Raw genomic sequence first — 18,108 nt, 5'->3', positions numbered from 1 at the left:
TGAACATACCTGAGACTGTCATCCAGGGAACCATCCTCATTCAGAGTTTGGAGAGCTTGGAGGGTTGGGCTCTTGTCTTTGCAAAGGCTCTGGACTGATAGCTAAGATCCGTGCCCCAGTGCTGCCGAGGAGAGATTGACAGTGTGTGTGTCTGTCTGTCTGTGTATAAGATGGGGCGCTATGGCCCAGGGGCTGCAGAGACTGAGCCAGAGTGCTGGAGCTGGGGTGGGGGTTGGGTAGACTCGGGCCTGCCTGACAACCAGCCTTCCTTAGGATTATTATTTCAAAAATCACTTCAAAGACCCAGTGAAGTTGGGGATTTTTTTGGTCGGGTGCATAAGGCTCAGATTGCTTAGGGACATGCATAGTGTCACACAGTGTGTCTATGTGGACTAGGAATGTGTCGACATACCCCACTCTCTGCCCCAGGAGATTCAGAGGAAGGGACTAATTCGGACGAGGGCCAGGCACTGAGACTGAGACTGGAGTTGGAAGAAATGGAGGAGGAACAGAGGTGAGGTCCAGGGATTCCTGGACCACCAAGTCTGTTTGACCTCAGGCCAGAAACTTGGTTGAGGGTCTCTGGTGCCCGCTACTGTGTGTTAAACAGGGGAAGATTGACACTTGCAGTTCCTGAGGGAGCTAGCAATGGAGATGAGAGTGAATGAGGATGTGTCTGGCAGCCGCGATGCCGAAAGGGAGTACTCCATGGGCCCACCACATGACGCTGCCCCAGGAGGGCAACTGTCTCAGGGTGCCAGGCGCGTTCCAGACCCAGGACTGTCAGCCCTGGAAATGTCCTCATTCAGGCGGTGTTGAGTGCCAGAGGCCCTGCTCCTAGGCCCCTGGTTCCACTGTCAGCAAAGATTCGGTGTTGCACCCTACGGTTCCTGGAGTCTCCCCTCAGGACCCGGAGCTTCTCCGACCGGCGACTTCGACGCCAGTCCGTCTGCTCCCCAAAGAACACACGTGCGCAGGTTCCAGCCTACTGAGGCCTGTTTATTGAATTTCGCAGACCTAGACCCGCGGGGCACGGAACTCAGCGGTACTTCTCCGTCAGCACCACGGCCACGCCCGTCAGGAACTTATCCCACGCCGCCTGCATCTCCACCGTGAACTCGCCCTGCAGGTGGGAGGCCAGCACCACCTGGAAACACTGGATCACCAGCTGCCGGAGAAGAGGCCGGTGAGAAGGGCCCTGTCCTCGCCGGTGCCTCCCCGAACGCCTCCCCTCCCGCCTAGGCTGCGCCGCGAGCCCTGCTGCGCCCCGGGTGGCTCACTGGGAAGTTGGTGGGGTCCACGCGCAGCACTTGTGCGTGCAGGTCGGCAAGCGGGCTCAGGACTGCGCGCAGGTTGTCCATGTACTGCACGGCCACGCCCACCGCCTGGAGCATGCGTTGACCGTGGCTCAGCAGCTGCACCTCGTCTGGGTGGTCACCCAGATGTCTGAAGTAGACCTTGGTGCTAGGGTACACAGTGAAGAGCCTGCGGGAGCAGGGATGTGGGGAGGACGGTCCCTCCAGCGTCTGCGCTGCGCAGACCCCGGGAAAACCCGCTCAGACTCGCCACCAACCCGGGACTCAGTCCCAGTACCCTGGTCTCCTCCTCCCAGCGATTCTGGAGACCCCGCCCCAACCCACCTGCGCAGCAGCTCCGCCCCGAAGGGCGCCTCGTGTCCGGCTATCAGGTCCCAGACCTGTGTTATGTGGGCGCGCTCTTGGGCGCTGAGCATGACGCTGGCGTGGCGTGCTTTAGGGGCCGCGCCAGCCGCCCCGGCCTCCTTATAGCGGCCCCCTCGTGGCGCCCCGCCCGCCCTTATCTTCAGGAGCGCGGCGAGAACCTGGCGACCCAGGTCGCCAAGCCAGGTTCTCCTCACCGCGGAGAAACTAAATCACGCCGTGTGTGGGTGCCTTTGCTGCAGACTTTAGATGGGTCTGCAATTATTCCCCTGAAGGCAAAGTTACTGCTCCGCCAGACAGAGCCAATGGAGGGACAGGGAGAAAGCGCATGGGGCAGGGAGCCCCCTTAATCCGAGGGGCCAGGAGGTTTCAAGGGTCCTCGCAGCGGTGAGCTGGGATGACAAACTCTGAGGGAAGTACTCTGAGTCCCGACGCGTACCCACCGCGCCGAGTGAAGCCACAGACTGGGTGACATAGGGTGGGACAGAGGTCCCAGTGCAGGTCTGACCTGAGAACGCGGCGTGGACGGTCCTGGGCTGCCCTGCTCCCTTCGGTAGCGACTCTGGGCTCTGCAGGCCAAGGACCGCTCCAAAGCGCCCCTTGGAGTCACTCCAGGCCGGGGGGTGACACCGTGTTGGGCTGCGTTCCTGCGAAGTCCCCATTCTCTCCCGTCACTCTCCCTTCTTTCCCCCAATACTGAGAACGCACGACCAGGCTCCTTCCATCCTCATCCATTTATTGGGGGTCCCTATGAAACACTAATAGGGTGCAGGGGAAGAAGAGGGCTCGAAGCCTGTTCTAGGGGTCCTGCGACGGCCTCAGCGGTACTTCTCCGTCAGGACGCCGGACACGATCGACAGGAACTTGTCCCAGGCGGCGTGCGCGTCGGCCGTGAAGTCGGCGGGGAAGTGCGAGGCCAACGTGACCAGCAGGCAATGGGACAGGAACTGGGGCGGGAGGGAGAGCGGTCAGCGCTGGCGGCCCGGACGAAGCTCCGCCTCCGCGACCTCGCCCCGCCCTCCGGGACCCCGGCCCAGGGAGCAGCCCCGCCCCCGAGGCCTCGCCCCGCCCCGAAACCCCGCCCACCGAGACCTCCTCCAGCCCCCGGGGCCCCGGCCCAAAACCCGCGCCGGGGGCCCCGCACCCACCTTGAAGTTGACCGGGTCCACGCGCAGCACGTAGGCGTGCAGCTCGCTCAGCTTGGACAACGCGCTCGTCACGTTGTCAATGCTCTTGACCGCGTCGCCCACGGCGGCCACCACCCTGGAGCCGTGCGCGCGCAGCTGCGCGGAGCCCGTGTGCAGGTCGAAGTGAGGGAAGTAGGTCTTGGCCTGCGGGTAGCAGGAGAAGAGCCGGCGGGCAGCAGGAGAAGAGCCGGCGGGCGGGCGGGCGAGTTAGTGACCGCTCTGGGTGACTCTTGCGGTAGCCGCTGCTCAGTACTGCCCGGCCACCTCACCCTGACCGCCCGTCTCCAAGTCATTCCTTCCTTCCCTCCCTCCCTCCCTCCGTCCACGTGATTGTGGGGACCTGGGTGCTGGGCCCCGAGAGACACAGGTGACCCTCAGACCGCCCCCATCACCTCCTCCTCCTGCCTCTGACCCCCGAGACGCTCCTCACCTGCTCATGCTCACTGACCATCCTCGGTGACACTCCTCACTGACCCATCCTCACTGACCCTCTTCACTCTGCCCTCCTCACTCACTCTTCTCACTCACTCTCCTCACTCTCCCCTCCTCACTCACCCTCCTCAGTCACCCCTCCTCACTGACCCCTGTTCTCACTGAACTCTGACCTCACTGACCCACAAGGTCCCCTCCAGGCTCCACCCCAGCACACCTGGTGCTCACCTCTCCAGGGTCTTGGTGCCAATGACGTCCGCCTGTGTGGAGATCTTGCTCCACAGGGACACGATGATGGTCCTCTCAGTCCTGGTTAGAGAGATGGTGGCGGCTGAGCGGGAGCTTGACTTACTGAAAACTGGTGTTGGTGATGCTCAGCCCCCAGGGTCCCCTTATATATGTGGAACCAGGATTGGGGCCAGGGTCATCACTGGGAGAAGGGAGAGGGCAATGCGGTGGGTTTCTTATCATTTCCAGTGACAGCGGGTGGTCAGGGCCTGGTGGGCTTGATGGCTGAGGGGCTATCACTTTGGCTGCCCCTGCAGAGCCACAGCCAGAGCAGGTAACAGGGAGATAAGGGCCCTGGCCTGGCGAAGGGTCCGTGTGTCCACCCAGCCCAGGGCCCAGCCTCCATAATGATTGTCCCTGACCTGCCTGTCCCTCTGAGGGAAGGATGACCTGGGGTGCGTCCCTCCCAGAAGCGTTCTGTGTTCTTATTTTAAGTTTCTGCGGCTCCACCTGATGAGAAAAGTGAAGCCAGGTGTCACAAGGAGGGAGTAACAGTCTTGGCTTCTGGCGCTCTCCAGCCTTGGCTGTAGATCCCTCCTCACCCGGCTGAGGCTCCTTCTGAGGTCTCCTCCACCCACAGGCCCCCAGATGCCTGGTGGGGGCCTCTGCCAGCTGGCACCCAGGGGAGGGGCTGGCCCTTCACATAGTGCCTGGGGCACAGAAACCCACGGTTTTCCCTCCTGGGTTTCCATCCCAGCTGGTGCCTTCACCTGCTTTACCCTCTTAGCTTATCCCCTCCTCCCCAAGGCAACCATTTCTATGTGCTTCATGGGTTCCTTGTTCTCGCAAAGAGTACAGCGAGAACTGTATATATATATATATATATATATATATACACATATACATATATATACATATATACATATATATATGTATATATATATAAAATTTAACAGATTGTAGCTTGATTAAAATTTTTTAATTCTTATAAACATTTCCTTATAGGCACATCTCTTTTGAAAGATAGGATTTTTTTAATAAGAAGGGGAAGAAACTGGATATACCACAATTAATTTGGGCTTCCCTCATAGCTCAGCTGGTAAAGAATCCACCTGCAGTGCAGGAGACCCTGATTTGATTCCTGGGTCAGGAAGATCTTCTGGAGAAGGGATAGGTTACCCACTCCAGTAATCTTGGGCTTCCCTGGTGGCTCAGATGGTAAAGAATTCACCTACAAAGCGGGAGACTCAGGTTTGATCTCTGGGTTGGGAAGATCCCCTGGAGGAGGGCATAACAACCCACTCCAGTATTCTTGCCTGGAGAATCTCCATGGACAGAGGAACCTCTCAAGCTAAAGTCCATGGGGTCACAAAGAGTTGGACATGACTGAGCGACTAAGCACAGCATAACACATGTTTGATTTACAATGTTCTGTTAATTTCTGCTGCACAGCAAGGTGACTCAGTTATACACACATATACATTCTTTTTTATATTCTTTTTCATTAGGATTTATCCCAAGGGATTGAATATAGTTCCCTGTGATATATAGCAGGACTTGTTGTTTATCCATTCTATATGTAATAGCTTGTATCTACCAGTCCCTCCTTCCCTCTTTCTTCCTCCCATTTGACAACCACAAGTCTGTGCTCTGTTTATGAGTCTGTTTCATTTTCCAGGATAGGTTTGTTTGTGGCATATTTTAGAATCCATATAGAAGTGATATCATATGCTATTTGTCTTTCTCTGTCTGACTTACTTCACTTAGTATTGTAATCTCTAGTTGCATCTTCTGCTGCTGCTAAGTCGCTTCAGTTGTGTCCAACTCTGTGCGACCCCATAGACAGCAGCCCACCAGGCTCCCCCGTCCCTGGGATTCTCCAGGCAAGAACACTGGAGTGGTTTGCCATTTCCTTCTCCAATGCATGAAAGTGAAAAGTGAAAGGGAGTCGTTCAGTTGCTTCAAATGGCTTTATTTTGTTCTTTTCATGGCTGAGCAGTATTCCGTTGTATGTATATACCACATTTTCTTGATCCATTCCTCTGTCAATGGACATTTAGGCCCTTTCCATGTCTTGGCTATTGTGAATAATGCTGCTTTGACATAGGAGTGCATGTATCTTTCTGAATTATAGTTTTGTCTGGATATCTGCCCAGGAATGGGATTGCTGTATCATATGGTAATCCATGTTTAGCTTTCTGAGGAGCCTGCGTACTGTTTCTCATCGTGGCTGCACCAACTTGCATTCCCACCAGCAGTGAGGGAGAGTTCTCTTTTCTCTACTCTCTTCAGCATTTATTTGTAGACTTTTAAATTTTGGCCATTCTGACCGGCGCGCGGTGGTAGCTCATTGTAGTATATATGGATATATTTCTATTTGACTGTGCCAGGTCTTAGTTGCAGCACATGGGATCTTTAGCTGTGGCATGTGGGATCTAGTCCTCTGACAAGGGATCACACCTGGGCCCCCTGCATTGGGAGCATGTTGTCTTAGCCACTGGACCACCAGGGAAGTCCCCCCAGTATTATTTAAATAGAAGGAAGGGGTGGATAGCAGGCAGCAAACTGGTAAAACAACTGTCCCCAGGTGATGGGGTCTGCAGGAGTTCTAGCTTGCTCGGTTTTGCGTGTTTTCATGGGGCTTCCTCCTGAGCACAGGTTCCTGGAACCACCAGGTGCCATGAGGTGGAGCTGAGCTGTGGGCGGCCTGGCACCATGCCCCGGTCTCTGTGTCTGAGCCGGGGGTTCCATAGCCCAGGCCTTGGTCCTCTGGAGTGTTACTCCGCTCATGTGTCCCCCCAGCCCTCTGTCCACTGCCGCAGAGGAAGCAGCAGGGGTGCTTAGAGAAGGGGCTGACCCCCTTCAACACCCCATCCACGGCACTGTCCCAAGGGAGCCCATGTTCACGTGCTGGCCAGTTTCAACTCTTGATTGTTGGTGGTATTAATAATGTGTGTAGGGACACCTGGTTTTATTACCTGGGGTGGATGAGCATTTTCCTACATGACAATTAGAATCTGTTTATTCCTTTTCAGTGTTCAAATGGGTTCAGGGTGTATTTTTGTAACTTGTTTTTTTTTTTGACACACATATGATCAGTCTCCAGACACACATGCACTGTCCTCACACACTCAGGGTCTTCTGTCTACATTTTCTTTAACACATGTTTTCTGTATGTATTTCAATTAATATTTTAAGATTTTGCACATTATGCATATTATTTGTCACAGCAGCCCTGGAAAAAGCCCAGCTTGAAAAGCGAAAGCTCCCTTCTGTCCGCCTCACCTGCGCAGGTGACCTTTCTTTATCCATTTCCTGGGAGTGAGCTACCAGTGGAGTGACAACCCCGCGCCGTGGACGGCGCATGCGCAGGGCTGCTTCCCGCCCGCTCTGGGGGCCCCGACAGCATCGTGTCCTCAGAGGCTCCCTAACAGTCAGGATTCCTGTTCCTACCAACACCACAGAGGAAGAACACAGACTCCTGGGTCACCACTCACCCTTGTGTATTTCTTTGTTTAGCTGACTTCCCTGAAGTGCCTCCAGCGTATTGATGCTTTTCTCTTCACTGTTAGTCCCTCGGTCCAGCAAGAGTGTGCCCAGCACAGCTGGCCCTAAGGGTGAACTTGAACCAACTGTCTGGGAAGCTCACTCTGAAGCTTAGACTTCAGTCCCAAGCTCAGCCACCTGAGCCTCCCCGTGAGCACCCTTCGAAGCCCCATGCAGTGGCGGTCACTGTGAAGTCAAGTTCAGCAGAAACCATTTCCTTTCAGGTCCAGGACTGGGATCATTGGGGACAGGGGTGACGTTTGGGCTCCAGGCTGGAGAGAGCAGGGACCACAGGAGACTGCCAGCCCCTCATCTTGGGAATTCCCCAGCAGGGGGGTCTCCAGCCAGAATGGAGGGTGCTAGGTGTAAGCAGGGGTTCGGTGGACCTGTGTGGGCGGGGGAGGTGACGGGGGGAGGAGCGGGCAAAGTAAGTCAGGTTGGGTTAGAACCTGGCTGCAGGACCCCAGCCCGGAACTGCCACCTTCAGCCCCCAGAAACTCGGGCCGGGGCAGGGGCCTGCAGGCCGGAAGGCTGGGCTGAATCAAGGGAGGGCCTGAGGGCAGGAGGGAAGAGCCCCTCCTTCTGGGCTGGGGCGGTGGCTGACTGCTCCTTTTCTTAGCATTTGTCAGGTGGTGCACAGACGCGCTTCGCCCCACTGTTTTCTTGCCTTTCTTTCTTCTCCTGGGTAGTCTGTGTCCTGACCCCACAAACTTGTGCCTAGGGAGTTGATTTTAATGGAGGGGGTGAGGGCCCTGGCTCCGTCCCCATCCTAACCCCCCTCCGTCTGCCCTTAGTCCACCTGGCGGCACTGACCTCCACCTGTGCTCTGGAGACACCCCCACCCCCCGCCCAGGCTCACATCCCCTCCCCTGTCTCCCATCCCTCCTGGAGATAGCTGCTCCATCCTTCCTTCCTGAGGTTCAGACCAGCGACCCCAGGCCTGTCCAACCCTCATTTCTTACCCCTGAGCCCTGCTGTGGCTACTGACCCTCCATGAGGGAAGGCTCCCTGCCCCCAGCTCTGCCTCCCTCTTCTGTCCTCCTCCAGGCCCTGAGCTGCCTCCTTCTAGCCTGCTCCGTCCTCTCCAGGCCTCCTTCCGGGAAGGTCCTCCTTCAGATGTCACTGTATTACTAGGCCCACACTGACCACCCCATTTAAAATTGCAACTCCCTCACCTGGCCTGTCCAGTCTTCAACTTGCTACACTTTTCTTTTTTCCAAGAAAAACACATGTTTATTACCCACTAGAATGTAAGCTCAGAAAAGGAGGGAATTTTGTTTTGGTTTTGTTTGCTGGTCTGTGAAGCCTCCTGGACAGTCAGGAGCCCAGAGCTGGCTCCCCGTAAAGAACTGTCTAGTGACCCCCGGGTCTTTGTGCCTCAGCACCATGCGTGCACTGACCACCATCTCCCTGACGGTGAATGCCCCTGCCTGCACTGCCTCCTGGGTGAGCTGAATGCCCCTGCCTGCCCTGCCTCCCGAGTGAGTGAATGCCCCTGCCTGCCCTGCCTCCCGGGTGAGCTGAGCTCGGGGCTGGGGGTCAAGGATGGCTGGCCGGGGCCTGCCCGAAGGTGGACAAGGGTGCTGGCTCCTGTCCCCACAGAACAGCAGGCCTACCAGCGCAAACGGTGCCGGTTCTTCGGAACATGAAGGGTTCCCAGGGTCTCCTGGCCCCATGGGGAAGCTGAGGCTTAGACAGCGGGGAGGCAGCTGTGGTCACAAACTCCACTGGGGCTGAGGCCCGGGCCTCAGGGGAGAGACTCCTCACACTCAGGCCGCTCCCCTCCAGGGGAGGGGAGGCCCGAGACCCAGCTCCTTGGAGCTCCAGGGCAGTGAGGTGCGTGGGTCCACATCCCATAGCCACGATTTGGGCAGCAGTCCCTCTGGTCAGAGTCCTCCCTGGAGGAAGGGAAGGAGGCATCTCCCTTAAGAGAGGTTCTGCAGCCCTGACCAGACCCTAAAGGCAGGCGAGCAGCAGGGGCTGCCTTGGGCAAGATTGTGAAGGCCCAGAAGCTCCATGTATTCCTCGTGGGTGATGTATGACCTTCTAACCAGTGCCAGACCACTGCTAACTGCTGGGTGCTCAGCCCAGGGCAAGAAGACACTCCTGCTGGGGAAGGTGTGCAGAACAGGATGAGGGCAGCAGGTAAACATGCCGTGAGAAGGAGGAAGGCCGCCCCGGACACCTGGGTTTTCTCCACAACGCCTGGGCACTCCTCTGGAACATGACATCAGGACTTGGCCGCTGGAACTGCCATGCTCCAGGCAGAAAAGCACTGTCCAAATAGAGAAAACAGGGACCACTCCCACCAAGGGAACATCCCGGCAGCCCCCGTCCTGGCTGATGAGCGGCTGCTGCTTCACTGTCAGTCACAGCATCGCTTATCTTCTAGATGAGACTCACTGAGACACTGGATTGTAGGATGACTCCCACTTCCCGGTTCAGTCCAGAGCTAGCCTGCTTCCTTGAGCCCAGGCTCAGTTCTCTGACTCAGATACAGGGCTCCCCACGGCAGTGGTCTTCTCTGCGGCCGTGAGTTAACAGACCCAACTCTGTTTGGCCATGGCTGTGTTCCAGCTGGTCTCTGGCTGGAGAGAGACAGATGGCATTGCCATCAGAAAGGAGAGAGCAGGGAAGTGCTGTTCGTGGAGCTCAGAGGGGTCATACTTTTAGATAAGTCAACAGGGAAGATGGTGCTGAGATGGGGATTTCTGAATGAGTATTTGAAAGAGCTGGGAGAATCAACCACAAGATGTTTGGGGAAGAGTGAGTGGCGCCAGGTGCAAGGGCCCTGAGAGGGCCCAGGCCTCCATCATCGTCTGGGAGACAAAAAGGAGGCCAGGCAGGGTGGAGTGACAGGCGGGGAGCGCGCTGAGGTCGGGTCTAGCACATCACGAACAGCGTGCTGAGCCGCTGCGGTCCCCCACCTGGACCATCATCGCTAACATTTGTGTTGTCAGTGTATATGGGGATGTGTCTCAACGTGTTTTATTTTTCTTCTAAACACTGGGGTCACGTGTGATGACATCATGTCTCTGTGTAAACTTGAGCACAGATCTCCTAGAATAAGGAGATCCTTCTATGTAAATGGGCTTCCCTGGTGGCTCAGAGGTTAAAGCATCTGCCTGGAACGCGGGAGGCCCGGGTTCTATCCCTGGGTTGGGAAGATCCCCTGGAGAAGGAAACTGGCAACCCACTCCAATACTCTTGCCTGGAGAATCCCACGGAGGGAGGAGCCTGGTAGGCTACAGTCCATGGGGTCTCAAAGAGTCGGACACGACTGAGCGACTTCACTTTCTTTCACTTTCTATATAAATAACCACAAGCCTATTCTCAATCTAAGTGAACTTCCCTTTGCACTGAAATTCCCTGTTCATCCCCCACATTTGTTCAGTTTGTTCAGGTTGGGATCTGATCCAGGTTCTTATGTAGCTTTCAGTTGCCTATTCATTTTTTTCTTCCAGAAGCTCTCCACCCCATACCCACTGTTCCTTATCAATGACTGCAGAACAGTTCAGGCCTACTGACTTGTAGAATATTTATTTCATTTTGGGGTTGCTCTGATAGGTTCCCTGCAGTGTTATTTAGCTAGTTCCTTTGTCCATGTGTTTCCTGTACCCTGGAAGTCAAATCAAAAGACTTGATTAGGTCAGGTTAAAAGCTATTGACAGTGAAAGGGCAACTCACAGAATGGGAGAAAATATTTGCAAACCACATATCTGATAAAGAACTATATCCAGAAGCTAGAAATAACTCTTACAACTCAACAACAAAAAGAAACAACCCAGTGAAAAATGCACAAGGGACTTGAATAGACTTTTTTTTAAAAAAAGGAATAACACATGAAAAGATGCTCAACTTCGTGACTTGTTTGTGAAATGCAAATCAAAACCACAGTGAAGCCCCCGGTCCAGGTCTCTCCTTTGGAAAGATGTCAGACCTGGCAGTAGCTGACACCTGGAGCCTTAACTTGAAGCTGCAGGAACTGACCAACGCTTATAGGCTGCCAAGTAACTTTCTGGATATCAACATCTTTAATCCACAGACGGTAGGCGTGGGCTGCACTCGCTTCACCCACCTACGAGATTTGCATGTAAACAAAACTACCTGTTTTCAAACTGAAGGAGTCCTGTGTATGACGGTGCTGCAGTAACTTTGAGTGACTAGAAAATGAGCTGGAGCAAGAGAGAACGATTGTATTAATAGTCCCACCACTGCCCGGGAAAGTCTTGAAATGGCAGCTCCCTTTTCGAGGAAATGAAAGGGTCTTTGAGGAGTCCTTTATTGGAGAAAAGAGGTAGGGCCTCAAACAGTTTATTAGCAGAATTGCTAATAAACTGGATGGATGCTGGGCATCCACCAGCTCAGAATGAACGCTGCCTACACATGTTCCTGCAGGAGGAGGCAACTGACAGGAACTGCGTCCCCAGGAAGGTGTGCCCGTAGGAGCCCTTCTCACCACTTGCCCTCTACTTTCCTGCTGAAATGACACTGGTTGTTACACTAAGCCTCTCTCTCTTTGATCTGAAGCTGGCTGTCCCTGCCCTGGCCTGATAGACAGTCTGGCATTGTGTTCCTTGGCACCTGACTGTACCTTGGAGGCTCTGCTAGGATCCTCTTCTCTGAGGAGAGGTGAGAACCACAGGCAGATGCCCTTTGTGTTGGGTTGAGGTCGGTGGGGATTGGACTAGAAGGCAAATTCTTGGGCATTTCACATGCCAGAGGCTAACCTTGGTGGGGGGGTGGCGTGTGCTGGTGGGGCACTTGTATACTTACTGAGGCTGCAAGTCCAGGGGATTTTCTTAGTCTTGAGTTTAGCCAGGAACACAAAGCAGGGAAAGACCCTGACTTTCCTACTTGCATGAACTTTTTCCTTTCGGAAAGGTGGCAGAGACGTCTAAGCTCTTATTTTCTCCAGGCCCATTCCCAATTTTCTCGAGAGTTTCCCTTGTTGTACTTTAAACAAAGAGAGACCTTGTTGCTCTTCATGGCAGTAATTCTGAGGTCTAAGCTGTCTGTCGTGTGGAGTGAGGTGTGTGGGTTTTCTGGGCCCGTCATCATGGCTGCTTCAGAGTCAGGAGAAAGCCGTGGGGTAGTAGGGGGATCCTGTTGCCTAGACCCCCTCCTTTGTGGCTCCCCAATCTAGCTGCTGGTCTTTGCTCACCAGTAGGTAAGGCAGTATGGGCTGGGCCAGCAGTTCTGCCTCCTCAAGCCCTTGCTACTTTATGGGTTAGTTTTGCAGGTTTGGTGGCTTGAGAGCTGGGGGAGACTCGCCATGGCCAGGTAACTTCCTGAAGGGTGGGAGTGGGTCATTTTATAGGTACCTCCCAGTGGTTAGAAAGGGCATCAGGATGTTGGAACCCCAACATCCTCCCCAGAAGCTAAGCTAGCAGCTGATGTAGATTTCCCAAATCTTAGAGTCTGAAGCAACTTCTTGAGCATGGCAACTTTCCTGGGCTTCTGTCTGGGAGGTGGTGGTTTGTTTGCTGGGGCCCAATATCTATCCCAAGTGGTGTCAAAAGTGAGGGTTCTTTGCTTAGGCTCCCTGTCATGGGAGGACAGGAGTTCTTTATATAGGGTCTCAGGGAAAAGGATTACTGGTTCTGACAAGACCCTGATTGGAGAGATTAGGTTTGCGTTTAGAGTCCATCCAAATGTTGAAGTTCCCTGAGACCGATCAGCTCTCCAGTTCCGGGCAAGCCCCCGAGAGAAGCTTGCTCCCTTTCCCGCTTTTCCAGTGTTGGTGTTGTTGCTGCCTTTTTCATCTGTATCCTCTTTTACTGACTTTTTTAAGTTAAAAATTCCTTCTTTAATTATACACAAGTGCTGGGAGCCTGGCCCCATTTCTGCTGTGCATGTATCCTGACTTGGGGCTTTTATTCAGCAAAATATTCATTCTTCTGTCCGACAATGTCATACTCAACTCTTTTCATATTAAGACATTGAAGAAAAAAAACCCCCCACAATTCAGGGACTTCCCTAAATTGGTCCAGTGACTAAGACTCTGCACTCCCAGTTCAGGGGGCCCAGGTTTGATCTCTGATCAGGGAGCTAGATCCCACATGCTGCAACTAAGCAACCAAATAAATAAAATAGCAAATATTTTTTAAAAACCCCAAAATGTCCACAAAAACATGAAGATCATGCAAAGATAGACTGAAGAGCCAGGCTGAAGAAGACTAAACGAGAAATTTGATGTTGACAAGTAAAGGCCATTCTTGGGAAGGACAGTGTGTGATGAGATCTGTGTTGATGGCTTTGGACTGGTGTTAATCTCCTGACTTTGGTGGCAGGTTAATCACCTGCCTATGCAGGTGCCCCAGCGGCTCAGATGGTAAAAAATCCGCCTGCAATTCAGGAGACCTGGGTTTGATGCTGGGGTCAGGAAGATTCCCTGGAGAAGGAAACGGCAACCCACTCCAGTATTCTGGCCTGGACAATTCCATGGACAGGGGAGCCTGGCAAGCTACAGTCCATGGGGTTGCAAAGAGTTGGACGTGACTCAGCAACTTTCATTTCACAATCTCGTGATTTTGGTGGTAGTTCTCTGGCTGTCCAGGTAAGTGTTCTGGTTGACTTCAGGAAATCTACAGGTGTTTAGGGATGCTGAGAGTATTAAAGGGAGTCATGCCTGCATTCTACTCTCAAGCGACTCAGAAAGGAAGAGCAAGTGAAGGCAAGTTGTAAACTGGGGAATCCTGATGAATATTTGGAAGTTTTGTCTTCTTAGCATATTTTGTAGGTTTATTATGGCAGAAAGCGAAGAAGAACTAAAGAGCCTCTTGATGAAAGTGAAAGAGGAGAGTGAAAAAGTTGGCTTAAAGCTCAACATTCAGAAAACTAAGATCACGGCATCCGGTTCCATCACTTCATGGCAAATAGTAGGGGAAACAGTGACAGACTTTATTTTGGGGGCTCCAAAATCACTGCAGATGGTGACTGCAGCCCTGAAATTAAAAGATGTGTGCTCCTTGGAAGAAAAGCTATGACCAACCTAGACAGAATATTAAAAAGCAGAGACATTACTTTGCCAACAAAGGTCCATCTAGTCAAGGCTATGGTTTTTCCAGTAGTCATGTATGGATGTGCGAGTTGGACTATAAAGAAAGCTGAGCACCGAAGAATTGATGCTTTTGAACTGTGGTGTAGGAGAAGACTCTTAAGAGTCCCTCAGACTGCAAGGAGATCCAACCTGTCCATCCTAAAGGAAATCAGTCCTGAATATTCATTGGAAGGACTGATGTTGAAGCTGAAACTCTAATACTTTGGCCACCTGCTGTGAAGAACTGACTCATTTGAAAAGACCCTGATGCTGGGAAAGATTGAAGTTGGGAGGAGAAGGGGATGACAGAGGGTGAGGCAGTTGGATGGCATCACTTACTCAATGGACATGAGTTTGAGTAAACTCTGGGAGTTGATGATGGACAGGGAGGCCTGGCGTGCTGCAGTCCATGGTGTGGCAAAGAATTGGACATGACTGAGCAACTGAACTGAACTGACTGACTGAGACATAATTCCCATGCCATCCAATTCACCCACTTAAAACATAACAGTTCATTTTTAATACATTCACAGAATTGTGCAACTATTACAATTTTAGAGTATTTCCATCATCCCCTGAAGAAACCCCATACCCACTAGCAGTCACTCCTATTTCTCCATCTTTGTCTTATTTTTACAGTTGCTTTTTGACAGTTTGAAAATGTTTTAAAATATAAGATTACGAACTCACAGTATCTGTGTTGTAATAACAATAAGTTATTGGATATTAGAGATTCTTTGCACAGCCAGGGTATTATGTTCACAAGTCACTTGGAATAGTTCTTTTTTTCTGATTGTTAGATTCCTACATCCTCAACCAGTTTCATGTAACTTATATTCTTATTTTGATGGTTTTATTTTTTGCTCTTTTAAAATTTCTTTTTGATGATTTAACATGATTCAAGGTCAAGAGAGTGAAGAGAGTTAGGCTTGGAGGAGCACGCCTTCAACCCCATTCACGTTGCCATGTGTAATCATTTCCAGTTTATCTGTCCATAGTTGCTTTTTGCAAAAACATGCAAACACACACTAACAGATGAGCACCTGCAAGGGCACACAGAGGTCAATGAACTCTGTGCATGTGTGAACTCACATGCATGTGTGCCCACACATACTTGAATTTCCCCTCCTCACGGAAAAGAAATCATGTTATACATACACCAATCTACTTTTTCACTTCTTTTTCTTTTTAACTCTGTAAATCCTGGCTATCATGTCACAATCATTGTAAGAAATTGTCATTTTTTTTTCCGTTCCCAGTTCCTTGTGGTGTGGATGTTCATGGTTTGTTCTGTCGTTGAATCACTCTGGACTGTTTTCCAGACTATAGCAGACTCAGCTGCCCCAGTGGCTCTATACATCTGTGTTCTACTCCCAGCCACGTTGTGGGGGGCCGCCAGCAGAGTATGGTCAAAGTCTTGGCTTTTTGTTTATCAAGTAGGTGAGAAATGATCCCAGTGAAATTTTTAGTGTTACTTTGCATTTCTCTTGTTATGAGCAAGGTTGAACCTCTTTCCCTTTTCCGTGTCTGATCTGTATCCCCCACTAGACTGTCAGCTCCACCAGTCAAGAGCTTTGCTGGTTTAAGTGGTCGTATGCGTGGCCTAGAAATATTCTTGGGCCTCTTGCTGCTGCTGCTGCTGCTGCTAAGTCGCCTCAGTCGTGTCGGACTCTGTGCGACCCCATAGAGGGCAGCCCACTAGGCTCCTCTGTCCCTGGGATTCTCCAGGCAAGAATACTTGAGTGGGTTGCCATTTCCCTCTCCAATGCATGAAAGTGAAAAGTGAAAGTGAAGTTGCTCAGTTGTGTCCAACTCTTAGCGACCCCATGGACTGGAGCCTACCAGGCTCCTCCATCCATGGGATTTTCCGGGCAAGAGTTCTGGAGTGGGGTGCCATTGCCTTCTCTGCTTGGGCCTCTTACGGGCTCATAAATGATTGCTTAATGGAGCAATGAATGGGTGGATGAATGAATGAATATATTCAGTACTCCTCTTACTGAAATCAGGCATAAACCAGGAAACAGTATAAATTCCAGAAGAAGAGAGTATACCATCAGAAGCCCCAGAGACAGCCAGAGGGGCCAGCTGGGTTCCAGCATTGCCTCCCACCCCATCCCCAAGTAAAGGCCTAGAGGCGCCCTTTCTGCAGAAGAGAAAGTGCTCCCCCCAGGTTACAGGGAGCCGATCTGATCTCTGCCCTCAGACAGAGGGGGTCAGTGCAAGGATGCCTGCAGGCCTCCCATGTAACCCAGGCAGGCCCTGCATCCTCCCTCCACCTCTGCCACCCCCACCCACAGTGGCCCAGTGACCACAGAGACAAAGTGGACGTTAATTCGTTTATTGGCCCGTCTCGGGGAAGGCGTGGGGTGGGGTGTGAGACTCCTTAGAGCATCTGGGGGCCCATTCCGTCCTGGGGGTACTGCGGCGGCCTCAGCGGTACTTCTCCGTCAGGACGCCGGATACAATCGACAGGAACTTGTCCCAGGCGGCGTGCACGTCGGCCGTGAAGTCGGCGGGGAAGTGCGAGGCCAACGTGACCAGCAGGCAGTGAGACAGGAACTGGGGCGGGAGGGAGAGCGGTCAGCGCTGGCGGCCCGGACGAAGCTCCGCCTCCGCGACCTCGCCCCGCTCTCCGGGACCCCGGCCCAGGGAGCAGCCCCGCCCCGAGGCCTCGCCCCGCCCCGAGACCCCGCCCACCGAGACCTCCTCCAACCCCGGGGCCCCGGCCCCGAAACCCGCGCCCGGGGCCCCGCGCCCACCTTGAAGTTGACCGGGTCCACGCGCAGCACGTAGGCGTGCAGCTCGCTCAGCTTGGACAACGCGCTCGTCACGTTGTCAATGCTCTTGACCGCGTCGCCCACGGCGGCCACCACCCTGGAGCCGTGCGCGCGCAGCTGCGCGGAGCCCGTGTGCAGGTCGAAGTGCGGGAAGTAGGTCTTGGCCTGCGGGTAGCAGGAGAAGAGCCTACGGGCGGGCGGGCGAGTTAGTGACCGCTCTGGGTGACTCTTGCGGTAGCCGCTGCTCAGTACTGCCTGGCCACCTCACCCTGACCGCCCGTCTCCAAGTCATTCCTTCCTTCCCTCCCTCCCTCCGTCCACGTGATTGTGGGGACCTGGGTGCTGGGCCCCGAGAGACACAGGTGACCCTCAGACCGCCCCCATCACCTCCTCCTCCTGCCTCTGACCCCCGAGACGCTCCTCACCTGCTCATGCTCACTGACCCTCCTCACTGACCATCTTCAGTGACCCCCTCCTCAATGACCCCTCCTCACTCACCCTCCTCACTCACCCTCCTCACTGACCTACACGGTCCCCTCCAGGCTCCATCCCAGCCCACCTGGTGCTCACCTCTCCAGGGTCTCGGTGCCAATGAGGTCCGCCTGTGTGGAGATCTTGCTCCACATGGACACGATGATGGTCCTCTCAGCTCTGGTCAGAGACATGGTGGCGGCTGAGCCGGAACTGGGCGCGCTGAGAACTGGCGTCCTGGTGCTCAGTCCCCAGGGTCCGCTTATATACGTGAAACCAGGGTGGGGGCCACTCTGTGGTCATTGTTGGGGGAGGGGAGGGGGCCGTGGGTGTGGATCTCTTATCAGATCCAGTGACCATGGGTGGTCAGGGCCTGGTGGGCTTGGTAGGGTGAGGGGCTATCACTCCGGCCACCCTTGCTGGGCCTGACCAGACTCCAGGGGAGATAGGGGCCCAGTCAGCCCAGGAGGTCATCCTGCGTTTGCAGCCCAGCGCTGCACTTTCTTGTCCATTTCAGAATCCCAGAATGGGAGAAGCCAGAGGACTGCCCATACACTGTCCGGTTTCCGGCTGGCCCGTGCCCCTGCTGGCCCCATTACTGCTGGACTAGGCTGTGGCTGGACCCACATGACACCTCCCCCCTGCCCAATGCACACACTGGCTCTAGAATCCCTGGGTTTCCTCCAAGAAAACAATGCATGGTCTTGCCTGGTGGGCCCTGAAGAGGGAGGTACTGGCTGGTTTCT

The 18,108-nt window shown here is 53.6% G+C and overlaps 2 protein-coding genes and 1 pseudogene across 2 annotated transcripts; 1 reads left to right on the top strand and 2 right to left on the bottom strand.

Moving 5' to 3' along the window:
• Positions 1-978: 978 nt before the first annotated feature.
• On the bottom strand, positions 979-1,760 carry HBM (hemoglobin subunit mu). The gene is made up of 3 exons (NM_001083768.2): positions 1,641-1,760; positions 1,281-1,485; positions 979-1,168 (listed from the first exon to the last, which is right to left on the bottom strand). Exons 1-3 carry the CDS (start codon positions 1,730-1,732, stop codon positions 1,040-1,042), a joined length of 426 nt encoding a protein of 141 aa, NP_001077237.1. The 5' UTR covers positions 1,733-1,760; the 3' UTR covers positions 979-1,039.
• A 6,116-nt stretch (positions 1,761-7,876) lies between these two features.
• On the top strand, positions 7,877-11,717 carry LOC132343831 (sorting nexin-12-like; annotated as a pseudogene).
• A 4,719-nt stretch (positions 11,718-16,436) lies between these two features.
• HBZ (hemoglobin subunit zeta) lies at positions 16,437-17,586 on the bottom strand. Its single transcript, XM_002683810.6, has 3 exons — positions 17,462-17,586; positions 16,874-17,078; positions 16,437-16,673 (listed from the first exon to the last, which is right to left on the bottom strand). Exons 1-3 carry the CDS (start codon positions 17,554-17,556, stop codon positions 16,545-16,547), a joined length of 429 nt encoding a protein of 142 aa, XP_002683856.1. The 5' UTR covers positions 17,557-17,586; the 3' UTR covers positions 16,437-16,544.
• Positions 17,587-18,108: the final 522 nt, after the last annotated feature.

The sequence above is a fragment of the Bos taurus genome, chromosome 25 (genome assembly GCF_002263795.3).
Source record: "Bos taurus isolate L1 Dominette 01449 registration number 42190680 breed Hereford chromosome 25, ARS-UCD2.0, whole genome shotgun sequence".
In the NCBI taxonomy this organism is placed as follows: Eukaryota; Metazoa; Chordata; class Mammalia; order Artiodactyla; family Bovidae; genus Bos; species Bos taurus.
The sequence above is the reverse complement of the archived record's forward strand: the minus strand, read 5'-3'. Positions and strand labels throughout refer to the sequence as shown.